Raw genomic sequence first — 18,732 nt, forward strand, 5'->3', positions numbered from 1 at the left:
ATTTAATGTTCCAAACTGAAGTAAAGCACACAAGTTTCAATAAAAATGATTCTATACTTACCCGGAAAAAAGGGTGTCTTTTCACCTCCTCGGCATCTTTTTCACTAGCTCCTAGACGCCGTTCTGGATTTCTCCTCAGCAGCTATTTAACAGACAAATACAATGAGGTGAAATGGAGCCACCCTGCCAATTTTTGTATTCCTTGATCAAAGATTCAAAGGAGCTATTGCTGAAATGTTTTGCTCCTGAGGAAAGCTGCTGTATACTACATACAGAGAAAATATGAACAAGCCAGGTAAAAGGAAAGATTAGGTTCTTACCTCAGTAATCTTCTTTCTAGTAGATAGACACATTAATCCTGAACCTTCGGGTATGCAACCCCTTCTCGCGAGAATTCTTGTAGAGAGCCTCAGCAATTTTTTGTTTCACCTCCCATCCCTCTGGGGCTGTCCTCCAATTCCTCAGTTCGTACCAAAACAGATCGTCAGCCCTGGACAGGAAATAGAATAGAGAGGGGTATGGGGATGCTCCCCAAGAATAGAGAGGGGTATGGGGATGCTCCCCAAGAAACATGTCTGTTATGCTCATATCTTTAACATATAACAGATGAAATAAAAACTATTTGCAATACATAATAAGGTGAAAGCAAACAAGTCACCAACCTGACCCCTAGATTCTTTAATGCGGCAGTTGCATCCTTTATTCATGTTAACGCTGAATAAAGGAAAAACAAGATGTCCAGATTCCATGGCACATTCGAGGCAGTAAGCAGGCATAAGGACATAAGAACTTAAGCAGTGCCTCTGCTGGTTCAGACCAGAGGTCTATCCCGCCCAGCAGTCCGCTCGCGCGGCAGCCCATTCAGGTCAAGGACCTAGATTGTAATTCTCTATCAGTACCCCTCAATCCCCTTTTCCTTCAGGAAATCATCCATTCCTCTATCTATACCCTTAAATCCCCTTATCCTTCAGGCAAATGAACATCTGACAGGGCGGGCTTCAGCAATAATGCATCTGTCTATTAGAAAGGAGATTACCAAGGTAAGAACCTAATCTTTTCTTCTAATGCCACAAACATATCATTATGCCTCTTTGCAGATGATACCAAAATCTAATAGAATAGATACCCAGGATGGTGTGAATAACACGAAGAAAGACCTGGTGAAGCTTGAAGAATGGTCTGAAATTTGGCAGCTAAAATTTAATGCTAAGAAATGCAAGGCCAAACATTTGGGCTGCAAAAATCCAAAGGAATGGTGCAGTTTAGGGGGGTGAAGAACTTATGTGCACGACAGAAGAGCAGGACTTGAGTGTGATTGTATGTGATGATCTTAAGGTGGCCAAACAGGTTGAAAAGGTGATGGCGAAAGCTAGAAAGATGCTAGGATGCATAGGGAGAGGTAAGGCCAGTAAGAAAAAATGAGATATTGATATATAAGACCTCATTTAGAATATTGTGTACAATTATGGAGACCGCACCTTCAAAAAGATAAAAAGGATGGAGTCAGTTCAGAGGAAGGCTACTAAAATGGTGATTGGTTTTTGTCATAAGGTGTATGGAGTCAGATTTAAAGATCTCAATCTGAATACTTTGGAGGAAAGGCGGAAAAGGGGAGATATGATAGACACATTTAAATTCCTACATGATGTAAATGTGCATGAGTTGAGTCTCTTTCATTTGAAAGGAAGCTCTGGAATGAGGGCCTAGGATGAAGTTAAGAGGTGATAGGCTCAGGAGTAATCTAAGGAAATACTTTTTTACAGAGAAAGTGGAACAGTCTCCCGGTAGAGGTGTTGGAGACAAGAGACTGTCTGATTTCAAGAAAGTCTGGGATAGTCATGTGGGATCTCTTAGAGAGAGGAAGAGATAATAGTTATTGCAGATGGGCAGACTGGATGGGCCATTTGGCCTTTATCTGCCATTATGTTTCAAGATGTATCAAAGTAGTGTCCAGAGTCTAGGGCAGGGCAGATAAGCCTGCTGAAAGTATGGACAATCCAAATGCAGAGTCCATTTTGGCTGCTACATCCACCCTGTAAAACTTTGTAAACATATGAAGAGAGGACCATGTGGCTCTACAGATTTCTTCCGGAGATACTGCTGAAGATTCTGCCCATGAGGAAGCCATGCATCTAATGGAGTGTGCCTTTATGGATATAGGCGGATGCTTTCTGCTTCCAATATAGGCTGATGAAATGGCCATATGGATCCATCTTGAAATGGTGTGAAAGGAAAGGAAACGGGATTGGGACTTGTATACTGCCTTTTTGTAGTTTTTTACAACCACACTCAAAAGCGGTTTACATACAGGTACTTCAAGCATTTTCCCTATCTGTCCCGGTGGGCTCACAATGTATCTAATGTACCTGGGGCAGTGGAGGATTAAGTGACTTGTCCAGGGTCACAAGCAGCAGTGCCTGTTACGCACTGTGCCATGCTGTGTGCTGGTAGCTTCTTGTGCTGAAGCTGCAGACAACTTACAGTGAGAACTTCTGCCTCAACAAACCTGGAATCCAGACTGCTTGTCCCTTTGGACTGTCTCTCATGCCAGCAACCTCAACCCCCACCCGAACCTCGCGCAAGCAGATGGGGGAGGAAAGCAGTCAGCCCCAATCCTGGAAAAACCATCATGGAACCACTTAGCCTGTGCTCAAGTCCACTGCGAACAGAACCTTGGGTGAGCTCCCAAGGGACAGACCCCTAAGCCCCTGAACTGTTTATGCAGGCTGTCCAAGTGGGTGCACTGCAAAGCAGTCTGCTCCATGGAAGCAGACCCTCAACCTTAGAGTCTGCGTTCTCCCGCCAGAGATGGCCCAAAATTGGGATCCTTTGCAGCACTGAAAAAGCCTCACAAATGGTAAGCAAAGCCTAAATTTAATTGAAAAATAAGCACAAGCAGAAAAGACAGGCTCCTACCATCTCACTTGTAGAGAGACAACTGAGGGATGGGAGGTGGAGCAAAAATGCTAATGAAGCTCTCTACAAGAATTCTCGCGAGAAGGAGTTGACTACCTGAAGGATCAGGAATAATGTGTCTGTCACACATAACACAGACAAAATAATTCAACAGCAACAGAAAAAAAATATATGGTATAAAGTATTTTTCAGTGCAGGCATTAATATAATGTGCAGTAAAGAGTCTTACCCTCCTCATTATGGAGATGGCTTCTGTAGACAAGAACCGTGGATACCTTACTTCATCATTTACAATGCTATCAAACACCTCCTCTTCATCATCTCCTGGAAACGGAGACTTGAATAGGGAAGCCATAAAAATATATGATTAGTCACTGAACCATAATACAACAGGAAACAAATAAGCTTTGAGCTAAGGCAGCAAGGTGTCCACTATATATATATATATATATATATATATATATATATAAAAAACTTTTACCTGAAATTTTTTTGGGGGGAGTCCTGATTTGTTACAGCTTTATTCAGTTAAGTTGTCCCTATATATAAGGCAGCAAGGTGTCCACTGTATATGTATAATATATATATATATATATATATATATATATATATATATATATATATACTTGAACCGCAAGGTAAGGGCGGAATAGAAATCCCTAATGTAATGTAATGTAATGTAATGTAATATATATATATATATATATATATATATATATATATATATATATATATATATATAGACAACTTATATATATATATATATATATATATATATATATTATAGGGACAACTTAACTGAATAAAGCTGTAACAAATCAGGACTCCCCCCCCAAAAAAAAAAAAAAATTCAGGCCACATGGATGAGGGGAGTGGGGGAGGAATTTTGACTGTATTTATTGTTAACCACCTAGAGTTTGTGGGAGTGTGTGGCACAATGGTTAGAGCTACAGTCCCAGCAGCCTGAGGCTGTGGGTTCAAATCTCATGCTGCTCCTTGTGACCCTGGGCAAGTCACTTAATCGCCCATTGCCCCAGGTACACTGAAAGTGTGTGAGCCCACCAGGACAGATAGGGAAAATGCTTGAGTACCTGAATGTAAACCACTTAGGCTATAAGTGGTATATAAATACTAAAAATAAATAATCAGATGGGTGGTCTATATAATTGTATAATTAAATTTCAGGTCACCCAAATCTGTGCTAAGGTCTTCATAGTCAGCTGGGTTTCTAGGATATCCATAATGAATATTTAAGAGAGAATTCTGAATGCCCTGGAGACAAAGCATATGCAAATATTACATACTTAACTATTGTAGATATCCTGAAAACCCAAGTAGCTGTGAGATTGCTGGGACAGCTCTGTTTATTTAATAAATTTATAGTTTGCTTATCATGATGCCTAGGTAGTTCACAAAAGAAAAGACATAAAGAAAATAAAAAGCCCCAAATACAAACACATATGAATTGCCCTGTCGAGAGCAAAATATCAATTTTACCCTAATCAGCTCATCAAAAAAGTCTCCAATTACGAAGCTAATTTTAACACCACAGGCTTCCTTTAATCAGCATTTCTAGGCACATCTCAAAAAAAGATATAGCAGAATTAGAAAAGGTACATAGAAGGGCGATGAAAATGATGAAATGAATAGGATGACTTCCCTATGGATAAAGCTGCTAGAGTTCTTTAGCCTGGAGAAGAGATGACTCAGGGGAGGTAAGATAGAGGTCTATAAAATACTGAGTGGAATGGGTAGACGTGAATTGCTTTTCTTTCCAGAAATACTAGGACTAAGGGCCAGGCAATGAAGCTACTAAGTACTAGATTTAAAACAAACTGGAGAAAAGATTTCACCACACAACATATAATTAAACTCTGGAATTCGTTGCTGGAGAATGCGGTGAAAGCAGTTTGCTTAACAGGGTTTAAAAAAGGTTTGCATAATTTCCTAAAAGTCCATAAACCATTATTAAGATGGACTTAGGGGAATCCACTGTCTATTTCCAGGATAAGCTGTATAAAATGTTTTACTCTGGGATCTTGCCAGGTACTTGTGACCTGGGTTGGCCACGGCTGGAAACAGGATAAGGGCTTGGTGGACCTTTGGTCTGTCCCAGTATGACAACTCTTAAGTTCTTATGCTATAGGTGATTACTTATAACTTGCTTAAAAAATTGGGAACCCAATAGTTCTCCTGCTAATGAAATTTGTTTTTGAAGCAGAACATTTTGCTTCATTTCTAAATATTGAGATTTATGAATCAATTTTGGCTTCTAAATAAATATGCAAACATTATGAAATAGTACTCGTCCTCCTTCAAATTAATTTGCAGTTTTTTGGCCAATAAATTGATTTTCTATGATCTAAATATCTTCAGCTACAGTACCATTTATGATACACATTAAATGACTTAAGTGATCTTAAGCAAATTACTGATGGCCAAGACTGAAAAAAATTGAAACATCATTCGTTGTCAACCAAACCAAGGGAAGATATTGAGAAGATTGGTCCAACTTGTTGAGTCTTTACTGGTGTGCTGCTGCTTGGACTCTGTTACTTCCCTTTGCATAATTGTTAACTGAAGCATGAATATGAGCCAGCCACTATGACTGTGAAATTATTGAAATGGTCATTAAAGAAATTAGCTAAGATTGTTTAAGGTGAAAAGCTAGAAAAGAACAGATATAGTTATTACAGTAAAACAGCGGTCTCAAACACGCGGCCCCCCAGGGACTATTTTGCGGCCCGCAATCTGTCCTCGACTAAAGCAGGGGTCTCCAATCTACTTCCCTTCCAACTGTCCTCCCCCAAGCCACTGCAATTGGGGAACAGGCCAGCGCCCGAGGTCTTACTTCTCCCTGCCCTCCCCCAAGCCACTACCATCGGGGAACAGGCCGCACCGCCGCAATCAGGAACAGGCCGTGCCGAGGTCTTAACTCTCCCTGTTTATCTTCCCCAGCTCAGAGCCGACAAATTCTCGCCACGCGACGTCAATTCTAATGTCGTGGAGGATGTTCCGGGCCAGCCAATCACTACAAAGTTGTCATCTAATATAATAAAACGCTAGGCCGCGCATGCGCACTTCCATCGCGTGCGTCCATTTTCCGTGAGCTGTAGTGACCCATAGGAAGTGCGCATGCGCGTGAAACTATCTCTCTCCCTCCCCCGAGGCGGATGACACTGAACCAGTTCTGAGACCGCGCTGGAGGGGGGGAGGCTAAATATTTATTCTGCTGGCCCTCTCAGCTCTTACCGCGTCTGCCAGAGAGTTGGGATAGAGGACACTCTCGTGTCACCGTCTCCAAACTTCAGCACGGGACCGCAGCCACCCGCTGATTGCCTCCAGAAGCCCGCTCCGCTCCTGCAACAGCGGAAGGCCCCAATCCCGAGTCAGCTCGCGCCACCTTCAAAATTAAAAATAAATGGCCCCACACCGCCTCCCTGCTCGCGCAGACCTCCATCAAGGAAAAACAGCACTACTGGCCAAAGTTTATTTTAAAGTTTAAAGCCACTGCGGTGGCTCCTCTCATGAGGCTTCCGACGCAGGCAGTGATAGTACGAGGAGCTGCCGCAGCGGCTTTAAACTTTAAAATAAACTTTGGCCGTTCTGGGATTGCTTGCATGTAGAGGTGTGTGGATTTGGGGTCTGGTTGGAGGGGTTCCGTTAGGGCACAGGTTGGGTTCGGGGACACCCCTGGCCTGCTCTCGGCTGTTGTTCCTTGGGGTTTCCCGGTGTGTGGTTGCTTGTTGGGGGGGTGTTCTTTTTATGCCTGATAGCTGCTTGGCTTTTGGGAGGAGTCCAGTTGGAGGGGGCATTTAGGTGGGATGAGCGAGGAGGTAGCTTTTTGTGTTCTAGTGCTAGTTGTGGGCTTGTTGCCAGGGGTTCGGGGGGGGGGGGGGGGGCTCGGGGCAGCCCTAGGTGGTCCTCAGGGACTCCGGTGTTTTGGGGGTGGTATGGGGGCTGTCCCTATGGGGGATAGGGGGTGGGGATTGTTTTCTTCGCTTGATTTTCTTTTTTGGTTTGGTGCGGTGTTTTTTTTTGTTTGTTTGTTTTGGGTTTCCTTTTTTTGCCTTGGCTTGGAGGATTGGCCGGGGGGGGGGGGGTCTCCGGGCTAGCCGCTCCGGAGGGCTTTCGGGGGTCCTGCTCACCGCTTGGATAGAGTTGGGGTTTTGGTGGGTCTGTAGGCTGGGACGGCCTCACCATCCCTTTACTCACTCTCAGGACTTTCTTTACTTTTGGGTCCTTTTGAATTCTGATGGTTAAATTCGTTTCTTGGAATGTTTGCGGGGTTACCTCCCTCGTTAAGCGCCAAAAAATATTGCAAACCCTGAATTGCCATAAGGCGGATATTGCCTTTTTACAGGAGACGCATCTGACCTCTCAGGAACATGACAAATTCGCTCGCTGGTGGGTGGGGAAGGTGGTGGGTGCGGCCGCAGTGCGCCGTAAGGCTGGTGTGCTTATTCTTCTTCATAAGACCTTGGAGGCTGCCATACAAGGGGTCTACGCGGACCCGTCGGGCCGGTTTGTATTAGCTCACATTACCTTGGCGAGAAAGTCTCTTCTCCTTTGTAATATTTATGCGCCGAATGTTTATGACAATCTACAACTGCTTTTTGATTATACTCGTCGGCGGCTAGACTGCTGGCGGTTTTTCCCCCTATCGGTGCATGGTCGCATTCATCTCTTCAATATGATTATTTTCCCAAAATGGCTGTATGTTCTGCAGTTGTTGCCTATTCGTTTATTGCGGAAAGATATTCGGGAGCTTCACCGACTTCTCTCTAGGTTCTTTTGGAATGGGAAGAAGTCGCGGATGCAGTTTCACTTTTTGATAGGGTCTTGGTTGAGGGGCGGCATGGGTGTCCCCGATATGCAGACCTATAATCAGGCTTGCCTCCTCCGTTATCTTGGGGATTGGATTTTGGAACAAGACGTGTATTCGTGTTGGGCTTATGAACAGGCGTACTATCATCCTTGGCATTTATCTTCTTTATTGCATGCGCCTCGGTTGGCTCTTCCTTCTTCTCTGCGCTCTAGCTTCTTGTTGGGATCTTTGCCGGACGCCTGGAAGACTTTGGTGCTGCGCTTGGGAGAACGGCCGGGGGTGTCTGATCAGTTGCCTTTGCAGGGGAACCTTCAATTCCTGCCCGGCCACTCTTCAGCTTCCTTTCGCCGCTGGGCCCAACTTGGACTGACTATTTTGGAGCAGGTACTGACCGGGGATGGGAATCTCCTCTCTTGGCCGACCTTTCAACTTCGGACCGGGGTTCGGGCCACTGATTTTTTTGCCTACCTGCAGCTGGATCATTACGTTCGCTCCTTGAGGGCGAAGGGACTGCGGCTTGGTTTAGGTGCTCGGCTTCGCTCCTTTTTTGCTGGCTTTGCTGATGGAGGGCTTTCTGTTTCGTCGTTACATAAGGAACTTTGCTTGCTGGCCCTGCCTCGCTCTTGGGCCCTTTTGTGCGCTCGTTGGGCCCTGGATTTGGGTCTTCTTCCGACCGATTTGGATATGGGCGGCCTTATTCGTAGGATTCCGACTCTTTCTGTTTCCGCTGAACTTCGGGAGTGCCAGTTTCGGGTGCTCCATAGGGCGTATTTCACGAGGGTTCAACTGTTTCATTCTGGTTTGGCTGATTCGGATCTTTGTGAGAAATGTACCGCTGCCCCAAAGTCCTTCTTCCATGCCTTTTGGGGGTGTCCGGTGGTTAAGTCTTTCTGGAGGCGGGTAGTCCGATATTTGGATATTGGAGGTCGTGGTTAAGTCTTTCTGGAGGCGGGTAGTCCAATATTGGTTGTTCAATCCCGCTCACTCCGGTGGGGTTTCTCTTAGATAAATTTGAGGCTTTTCGCTTGCCACCTGGGGTCGGCAATTTATTCTTGCGGAAGGCGGGCTTGGTAGCTAAAAAAGTCATCTTGACGGAGTGGGTGTCGGCTGACCCTCCTGCGTACTGGGCATGGCGCAATAGGTTGCATGCTTTGCTGTTACTTGAGAGGAGTCGGGTGCGTGCTTCCTTTCGACAGACAAAGATTTTTCTACGGGTTTGGAGGCCCTACATCAATTCATTGTCCCCTAGAAGTCGGAGCTTGATTCTTAATCAGCTGCGGCTTTGAGCTGTTTTGAGCGGTGAGGGCGGTTGCTCGTGTGTGCTTCTCCCCGGCCCCATATTATTATTATTTTTTTTCTATTTGTGTTTCTTCCTTGTTTTTTTTTTAATTTTCTTGTGTCTTGTGGTGGGGGGGTTGGGGGGGGGGCTAGTGTTCCTCTCAGGGCTCATCAGAGTACAGAGCTCTATTTGCTTGGTATTTTGGACTCTGGTGTTTGGGCCTCCCCAGTGGCACAGGGCTGGGATGTTGCTGGTTTCGGGGCTTGAATATTCTTGTTTCTTCTTTCAGCAGCTTGGGTGGTTTTGGTAGGGGGTGGGTTGGGGAGGGGTGGGTTTGGGGGATGGGTGGGTGTTGGGGGACTTGTTATGCTTTCCACATGCTTGTATCTTTTGCTGTGTTATTTTTGCATCAATAAAAAAATAGCTTTACACTAAAATAAACTTTGGCCGATAGTGCTGTTTTTCCTTGATGGAGGTCTGCGCGAGCTCTCCCAGAGCCTGGCCCGCACCAAGACGTGCTCCTACGGCAGTACGGCTAGCGTGAACGCGCCTCTGGCCGAGAGCTACGTGGCGCACCGGGTGGGCGACGGCGATACGCTGCAGGGCATCGCGCTCAAGTACGGAGTGACGGTAAGGCGTGTTAGACCAAATACCCCACCCGGAGGAACTTCCCCCACGGTGAGGGAGCCCTGTGGAGGTCCTAGACAGCCCACCTTCAAATTATTGACAGCGGTATTTTGAAGGGCCACAGAGACTTCCTAGCACTCTACAAACACACTGAAGTGGCCTGTTAACAGAGAGAGATCCTGGCTTTGCCTGTGGGTTTTACTTTATTTAAGATGCTTATAAACAGTCTTCCAGGGTAACTACAAAGGTAGAAGTAGACTTGGTTATCCAAGTGATCACCCCCCCCAACTCCTCCCCCCTCACAAAAAGGCTGGTGTTAACTTTTGTCAGATCAATCTGTTTCTTGAAACATTGCCTTTCAATGGCAGGAGTCATATGCCTCAGATGCAGGAATGTCAGAGCTAATTTGCTTTAGTTAGGTTGGGGAAAGAAAAAACAGACCAGTGACTGGATAACTGGGGGCAAAACTATTCTCTGAAAATATAATGGAAAGGTACCAAATTTGATGTGGTTAAAGCTGCTGCCTCAGCACTGTGAGGTTCTAGAGAATGACACGGTGACAGAATTTGTCCCCATCCCTGCGGATAACCGCTATAAACCATCTGCATTCTTTCAGGAGAGAGGGAAGAATCAAGAGTATGAATGGACACAACCACTGACCCTCAAGCCTTGCATTGAAGAATGTTGGTGTAAAAGGACTGAGGTTGAGATAAACACTAAAGAATGGCATGGGATGGTTTCCCACGGTTATGTGTGGGGACGGTGGCAGTGACGGATTCTGTCACCGTGTCATTCTCTAGAACCTCACAGTGCTGAGGCAGAGAGAAACAATGACAGATGGGACCAGAGAGACAGACAGAAAGAAAGACAGACATCTATTCTAGCACCCGTTAATGTAACGGGCTTTGAAGGAGGTGGTGATGGACAGGGGGGAGGTAAAACAAAGGGAGAAGAACTGCTGCTGGATAAGGTGAGCAGTGATGGGATGGTGGAGGACACAGGGGAGGTAAAAGGAAGGGATAATGGACGGGGAGTAGAATACAGAAAGCGCTAAGGAGAGAGAAAAAGACAGACACACACATATATTCTAGCACCTGTTAATGTAACGGGCTATAAGACTAGTTTCTTTAATAAGACATTAACTATTTTTTTCTGCGGCCCTCCAAGTACTATAAATCCAAAATGTGGTCCCACTAGGGATTCGAGTTTGAGACCACTGCAGTAAAAGGTATTAATCTACTTCCACTTATAAAACTAACACAAGATAAATTCAGTAGGCTTTTGAGACCAAAGAGGTTTCCCTTCAGCTATAAGGGGCTGATTTTATAAAGGGCGTCTAAAGTTAGGCGCCTAGCTTAATAGCCTCAATAATTGGGTGATTCGTGGCGCCTAATGCCTAAGTGGGTGTTTCTATGGGTGGAACCTGACTTAGGTGCCGCTAAGCGTGATTTTCGAAAAACTTAGGCATCTGAAATGTAGTCCTTTAAAACCCTCAGCTACATTTTAGGTGCCTAAGTTTTTACATAGGCTAGCCGAGATTCTGTACCGCGGCGTTTTTCAAAGCGCCGGTCAATTTAGTCACCGCTTATAAAATCAGCCTCTAAATGTTTCTTTCCTTCCACCTAAAATCACATATAGAGATTTGATTCCCAATTTGTGGGTCTGGACACCAAATGGGGTCATATCATCAGTACATGGGGGCCTCAGAAATAAGACTGCTCCCACTTCCTCTGGACTGTCCACTATGACCTATACCAGGGGTAGGCAATTCCGGTCCTCGAGAGCCGGAGCCAGGTCAGGTTTTCAGGATATCCACAATAAATATGCATGAGATAGATTTGCATCTCAATGAGGCAGCGCATGCAAATCCATCTCCATACATATTCATTGTGGAGATCCTGAAAACCTGACCTGGCTCCGGCTCTCGAGGATCAGAATTGCCTTCCCCTGACCTATACCCAAGAATGGTAGTCAGCATGAGGCTTATGTAGGCTTTCTTGTTAGATTAGTGCTGGAGTGAGTAACCACACACAACACAAAGCCTTAAGCATCAGACAGAAAAAGCTTTGTTACTGAACATATGCGAAAATATTAAGGTCAAACCTTCATCATAACTTTGAGCAAGTGGTGGTAAAGGCTATCACAAGTAATCTTAACCTCATATGTTGGTCCAAAACAGGGTGTTCCAGAATAGATTTCTCCAGGGTCTATATGAGTACAGCAACTAACTCTGCACTACAAGAGTCATGATTTTAGATATTTCAACATTCCCATTTTATCAGCTTTGGAACCCTTTTCTTTTACTTTATTTGAAAATACCTTTAGTTAGGTCATTCAGCAAAGAACCACACTGTTTATCCTAACAAGGAATGCTCGAAGCATGGCATGATACAATATGCACAAAATTGCAGATAAGATGCTGCTGCGAAATTGATTTTTGGGAAACGTAAATTTGACCACGTGACTCCGCTACTCCAGAATCTTCATTGGCTCCCGTTTTATTTCAGAGTTCAATTTAAGTGTGCTTGTGTGGCTTTTAAAATTCTATATGGAATTCTAACTCCTCTCATTCCTTTATCATGGAATGTTTATAGATTATCTTTTTCAAGAGGCAACCAACAATTTAAATTATCCCTTCCTTCCAGGAAAGGGATTAAAGGAGTTAAGATTTTCAGTCAATCTTTGATTTTTTAAATTTTCACAACTTTGGAATGATCTTCTATCTTTTCTAAGAAGTTCTGGTTCGCTTCAAGTTTTTCGTAAATTTTTAAAAACTGTTTTATTTGCTAAACATTTTAAAAATTGATCTTGAAATTTGCTTTTATTTTATTGTTCTTATCAGTTTAAGTTAATTATTGTAAACCAAGTCAAGCTTTCCTAGAATGATGACTCGGTATATAAAGACAAGCTTTAGATTAGATTATATGACCAGAATATTCCAATTAATCCCTTTCCTTCCCTAAATACAATCCCCTAAACACCCTTCCTCTCCCTCCTCTACAAAAATACTACCCAAATCACGTTGAGGGAGAGACAAGATGGCGTCGTAGTAGTAGGACGCTGTGAGAGTTGCTCCTGCTTGACGAAATATTTCCTGTGCTTGTTGCTCGCCACAGTAGTAAATTCATGCCGAAAAGAAGAGGCAGGGTGGCTATTTCAGCCCGAAAGTCTGAACCTACCTTGATGCGGCAGGGAGTTCTTACGGGCTTCATATTATCCTTGCCTCGGGGCACTCCTGCTGAGCTGGATGCGAAGGAAGCATCGGCTCTAGGAAGTGAGATTTCACTTAGTCCCGCGGGACCAATGCCTCTCTTGCAGCCGAGAGAGAGGGGCATGCTGGCAGCAATGTCAGCAGTGGGTGAAACGCTGTTTTCAGAGCTATTGGACGTGCTGGCCCCCTAAGAAACTCCGGCTGGAGAATCGTTTGCAAGGGCGGATATTGGAGTCTCAGTGGAGAGAGGTGAAACACCAACCATCCCGCTGAGATCACACTGGATTCTATTTGGACTGTGTTAGATTGCCAAAGAATCTTTCCTCTTGTTCAAGTTCAAACATTAAAGCTTGAGGAATTAAAGTCCCAAGGAGAAAAAATTAAAAGTTTGGAACATTCAGTACAAAGTGTACAATCTACATGTGGTTCTATAGTTCAGGATAAATTAGTTCTACTGAGGAAAGTTGAGAACTTTGAAAATTTTGCAAAACAATTGAATTTAAGGCTTTTGAACTTTCCCAAAATATTGACAATGTCACCTAAAGAAATATTTTACAAATTCCTGAAATAAGTGTTTAAGTACTCGGATGAAGGACTTCCACCTTGGCACAAGATATATTTTTTGCCAGTTTTTCCTAAAAATCCTTCCTCCTCTGATCTTGAGGCTTTGCCTCAGGCAACATCTTTGAGTCCATTGGACCTTTCAAATATATTAGAAAATTCTCAAGAGGAAGTCATAATATGTTCTACGCTTCTTGTAACATTTGTATTCCAACAAGATAAGGAAGCACTTCTTCACCTTTTTTTTAGGCATAAAGAAGCCTCCTTTCTGAATAAAAAAATTTCTGTGTTTTCAGATGTTTCAAGAACTACGCAACCAAGAAGAAAAAGGTTCCTGGAAATGAAAGAAGATGTGAAAGTATTGGGGGCAAAATTCCAATTACAGTATCCCTGTAAATCTATTTAGATCAAAATTCTTATGCGTTTTATAAACCCTCCCAATTACATTTTTTCTTAGAAGGAAAGGGGGTGGTAATGCAGGGTACCAGGTGAATCCTATTGATCTGGTCCATATAAATGAGACCAGAAACTCAATTGCTGCTGGGACTCTGGATATGACTAATGGGATTATGTTCTGAACCTCACTAAATCCAGCATCCTGAATGGAACGCTGGATTTTTTTCTGCCACGCTGGGGACATGGCCTGAAATCTTGACTTTGCAAGGCATTTGTCGCAAGAACAAACAGACAAGAGAAAATATTTCATTTCTGTAAGGTAAAAGATGATGAAAAGCTATGTTACAGACAATAGAAGGCCTTGTTTTCACATCTGCTTTGTACAGTGGAAAAAAAATTAAACTGAATACCAAAGAGATGGCTAAGTATGGGAAGGCCCCACCGTGTTCAGAACTTTACATTTAGGGCTCCTTTTACAAAGGTGCGCTAGCGGTTTTAGCGCGTGCTTAGTGCACGCTAAAATGCTCTGCGTGCTAACCGCTACCGCCTCCTTTTAAGCAGACGGTAGATTTTCAGCTAGCGCGCGCTAACCTCGTGCGTGCGCTAAAAACACTAGCGCACCTTCGTAAAAGGAGCCCTTAGTTTGGAGCTCTGGGAGTGCTGATCTGTTCAGGTGTCACAGGATGCTGTCACCACTTGTGTGCCTGATTCAATCTGTCGCTTAACAAAAAATCATTTGTTCATCTGACTGCAACTAAGATCAGGTTTGATATACATTTTAAATCAAATGCTCTTCCTTAATATGTATTTAGTTTTGCTCACCTCACCAACCAACATTTCGTAAATGAGAACACCGAGACCCCACCAGTCCACAGCTCTCGTGTAGGATGTCTCTGTTAATACTTCTGGAGCAAGAAACTCTGGCGTGCCACAAAATGTGCTTGTTTTGTCTCCAAATCCCATCCCTGTAAAGAATCACAATGATGGGAAAGGAACCAACAGCTATTTTTAAATAGAACTTCAGTGTTACATGGTAAAAAAACAATTTCTAATTTACAGGTCTCTAAAATGTCCAATTTTCAGAGAATGATGAGTATATTAAAAAAAAGCCTCTATGAAGTGCAATGTTACAGTCACATGACAAAACATGATTACTATGTTTGAGGGGATTTGGATATTGGATTAAGTATAGGAATTTATATAGTCATCTACCCTGGAAATAAGGTAATACCTTTTTATTGGACTATAAGCAAAATGTTGACAAATATCAGTATATATAAGGGAAACATGAAAGCATTTCACTCAAAAACTATTTAGGTGAGGAGGAATATCCTAAGATTACTCAAACTTCTACATCTGGTAGCTGGGATATATCTTTAACAGAATAAACTTCACTGGGAAGACTGGATGAGCCAACTGGTCTTTATCTACAATGAAATCAGTACTCACATAACTCCTATTATCGCCTATTTTTCTGCTGATACCTTTTACCTAGGCCCCTGAATATAACAATCCATTAAGAAAGTAGCTTAATAAAAATCATCTTTATGAAAAAAAAATTGTCATGATATTACATGGGAGAGTAAGTCTCTAGAAGACTTACCAGCATATGTGGGTCACATCACATCCTTATAGAAAGCGGATGAAAGTATAATTGCATAGCTAAAAGGAAACTCAATTCTCCTGTCCCTTTACCTCAACTTGACAATTCAACTACAGCAATACAATATTACCTTCTTTACATAGGCCAAAGTCAGCAATTTTCACAAAACCTTCAGTATCCAACAGTAAGTTATCCAGCTTCAAATCTCTGAAAGAAAGAGAATAGCAACAACGATTAAAGAATATGCATGCCATTTTTAAAATTCATTTTGCAAAGCTTTAGAAAATGCTCTCATGATGCATTTCCTGTCACACAGAGGGCAGGACACAGCAGTGCTTAAGCACAAGCTTCTTCTGAAAGGCTCCACACTGGCATGGAGCACCTTTGGAGTGGCGCTGGAAAAGATGGGGAATGGCAGCTGCATAGGGACGGGAAGGGAGAGAAGATGCTAGACATGAGCAACTCCGGTCCTCGAGGGCCGGAATCCAATCGGGTTTTCAGGATTTCCCCAATGAATATACATGAGATCTATTTGCATGCATTGCTTTCAATGCATATTCACTGGGAAAATCCTGACTGGACTCCGGCCCTCGAGGACCGGAGTTGCCCATGTCTGCACTAGAGTCAGGAGGGGGGTGTGGTGTGGAATGGAAGAGGAGCTCAATGATGCATTTCCTTTCAGGGGGAGAGTGGGATGCAGATCCCCGTCATGCTGCAGAGCACCTTTTGAAGTGGCGCAGGAAGAGGTAGGCTGACAGTGGCCACATGGGAAAGGAAGGAGAAGATGCTGGCTATGGGACCAGGGGAAGGGATGAGACCTATATGCATGTCTTTGCATTTTCTTGCTATTTAAAGTTCAAAGGTAGGGAACGACTTAGTTGTTAGGTTAATTTATACATGAGCATCTATATAGCACTTTTACTTTGGAGACTGCTTAAGGAAAAAGGTCCCCCAGAGGCTTGTACAAATAATGCATACAGTTACAGTTTCTTCTCACCCTTATGCTGCTCTTGGGAACATTTTGGTTTAATCCAGGCACAAGCTTTTCCCTGCATCACGGTGTGCAATTTAAAAACAGCTCATTACCTCAAGCAAAAAACAGTTTTAACCACAGAAATAGCTTTGGGAAATTGTCATCAGACATCTACTGATACCCCACTTCCTCCCAGAAGTGATCAAATAAGGAGAAAAGCCAAAGGACAGTGTGGGGTGAGGAAACATTGATTTCAACAAAATATACTTACCTATAAACAATTTTGTGTTCATGTAAATACTGCAATCCAAGAACTACACAAGCAGCATAAAATCTGTTTTAAAATTGAATACAAATTATTTTGGTTTAGTAAAGACTTGGCATCAAACTCTAAAATCTTAGTTTTAAACCCAAAATTAAAGCAATGATGGACACAGTACATTAGTGCTAATATATGAACACTGCATGACTACTGGATACAAAATTCAACTATCTACCATGTTTCAAGAAAAGTCAGAATGAGAAAGGAAATCTGACCACAATCGCCTAAATTGAGAAGTGAAAGCACCTTTTCCACCTGAAGAGGTCAAACTGTTCATTTCTCATGCCTGAAAGTGCATCCTACTGCATTCACAGAAGACTATTTCTGCTCTAGGACCTTTCTGCTAGTCTTATATACTGCATAAAGGCTGTTTTGGAAATGTCATCATATGAAGTGGTCAGTATAGCTACATTGATTAAACGCTCACCCCCTTGTCCTCATATGGAAGGCGCAGTGGCATAGAGGATATCGGCACAGAGGAGGTACAATGGACAGGGCAGGGAGGGGGGTAAAGGGTGCAGAGACTGGGGAGGGGGGACAGGGTGGAGAGCCTGGGAGAGAAGAGAGGGAAGAAGGTTGGGTGCAGTGCCTGGCAGGGAGGAGGCTATATGCAGAGTCAGGGGAGGGAGGGAAGGGGGCTAGGTGCAGTATGAGTCAACCATTTTTCTTCCATTTTGGGGGTCTCAACTTATATTCGGATCGACTTGTATTCGAGAATATACAGTATTTTGTTTGTTTATATTCTAAGTATACATTGTATTATTTTATTTATTTTGCTATCCTCTATTTCTGCTTTTTAAAATTTTCATCAGTATTTGAAGTCTATATTCACATATCTAGTATTGTTTAAAGCCTCTCATTGTATAATATTATCTATATCTGCAAAATGAATATATATATCTGTTTATATTTTTAAGTATCTATGAGTCAAACCTGGATGTTTTTACAAAAGATAGATAGCGTTTACAAAAGATAGATAGCACTAGATCCAATAGATGCTGGCATTGTAGAACAGAAGTTGGGACATTAGATCACTTAATTTTTTTTTGTCCCTGCGTAAATGCTTTTTGGAAATTAATTTGGCCCCAAATTAATAAATTATTAGAAAATCATGTAGGACTATCATATGACACTATATTATTTGGTACAGCAATGAGAACTCAGAGTCCGATTTCTGCAAATAATAATAAGTTATTATTAATATTGACAGGGGTCGCCATGCAACAAATCACTCAAAATTAAATTATACATTTTGGTGGAACTCAGTCTGTCATATATATAAAATGGAAAAGATATTAGCGTTGTAACAGGGGAATCTTCTTAATTTCAAAAAAAATTTGGGAACCATTGACTAGATATTCTATTGATCAGATTTCATAGCACATTGGTAGTAGATATATAGGGGTGGGAGGGGGAATGTATATTATTTGAAAATAGGAATTTAGATAAAGGGGGGATTTATTATATATGACAAGATGATTTGTTTGTAATTACAAATGTCATGTAATAATTGATTATAATATGTTTAAATCATTTGTTGTAAGAATGCAAAAATGAATAAATAAAATTAAAAAAAAAAAAGTATTTACATAAGAACATAAGAATTACCATCTCCGGATCAGACCCTGGGTCCATCAAGTCCGGTGAACCGCACACGCGGAGGCCCTGCCAGGTGTACCCCGGCATAGTTTTAGTCCCCATATCATTGAATGCTTCTCAAGGGAGATGTACATCTAATTTACCCTTACCCGTATCACTCTATGCCACTCTTAAGGAGATCTAGATTACCCTTAAATCCTAGAACGGTGGATTCTGCAATTACTTCCTCTGGGAGAGCATTCCAGGTGTCCACCACTCACTGCGTGAAACAGAACTTCCTGATATTCGTCCTGGACCTGTCCCCCCTCAGCTTCAGTTTATGTCCTCTTGTCTGTGTCACATTAGACATTGTAAATAACTGCTTTCCCTGCTCCATTTTGTCGAATCCTTTCAGTATTTTGAAAGTCTCGATCAGAT

The 18,732-nt window shown here is 42.7% G+C and overlaps 1 protein-coding gene across 8 annotated transcripts in view; it reads right to left on the reverse strand.

The window, feature by feature from the left end:
- The window catches only part of PKN2 (protein kinase N2), a 226,402-nt gene that overhangs the window by 6,212 nt on the left and 201,458 nt on the right, over positions 1-18,732 (reverse strand). For all 8 annotated transcript variants that reach the window (XM_033915236.1, XM_033915237.1, XM_033915234.1 and 5 more), the window contains 5 exons: positions 16,666-16,728; positions 15,552-15,628; positions 14,641-14,783; positions 3,146-3,253; positions 62-142 (listed from right to left, as the gene is read on the reverse strand). In XM_033915236.1, coding sequence (XP_033771127.1) covers positions 62-142; positions 3,146-3,253; positions 14,641-14,783; positions 15,552-15,628; positions 16,666-16,728 — 472 coding nt within the window. The remainder of the gene's footprint in view (positions 1-61; positions 143-3,145; positions 3,254-14,640; positions 14,784-15,551; positions 15,629-16,665; positions 16,729-18,732) is intronic.

Source organism: Geotrypetes seraphini, chromosome 12 (genome assembly GCF_902459505.1).
Source record: "Geotrypetes seraphini chromosome 12, aGeoSer1.1, whole genome shotgun sequence".
Taxonomy (NCBI): Eukaryota; Metazoa; Chordata; class Amphibia; order Gymnophiona; family Dermophiidae; genus Geotrypetes; species Geotrypetes seraphini.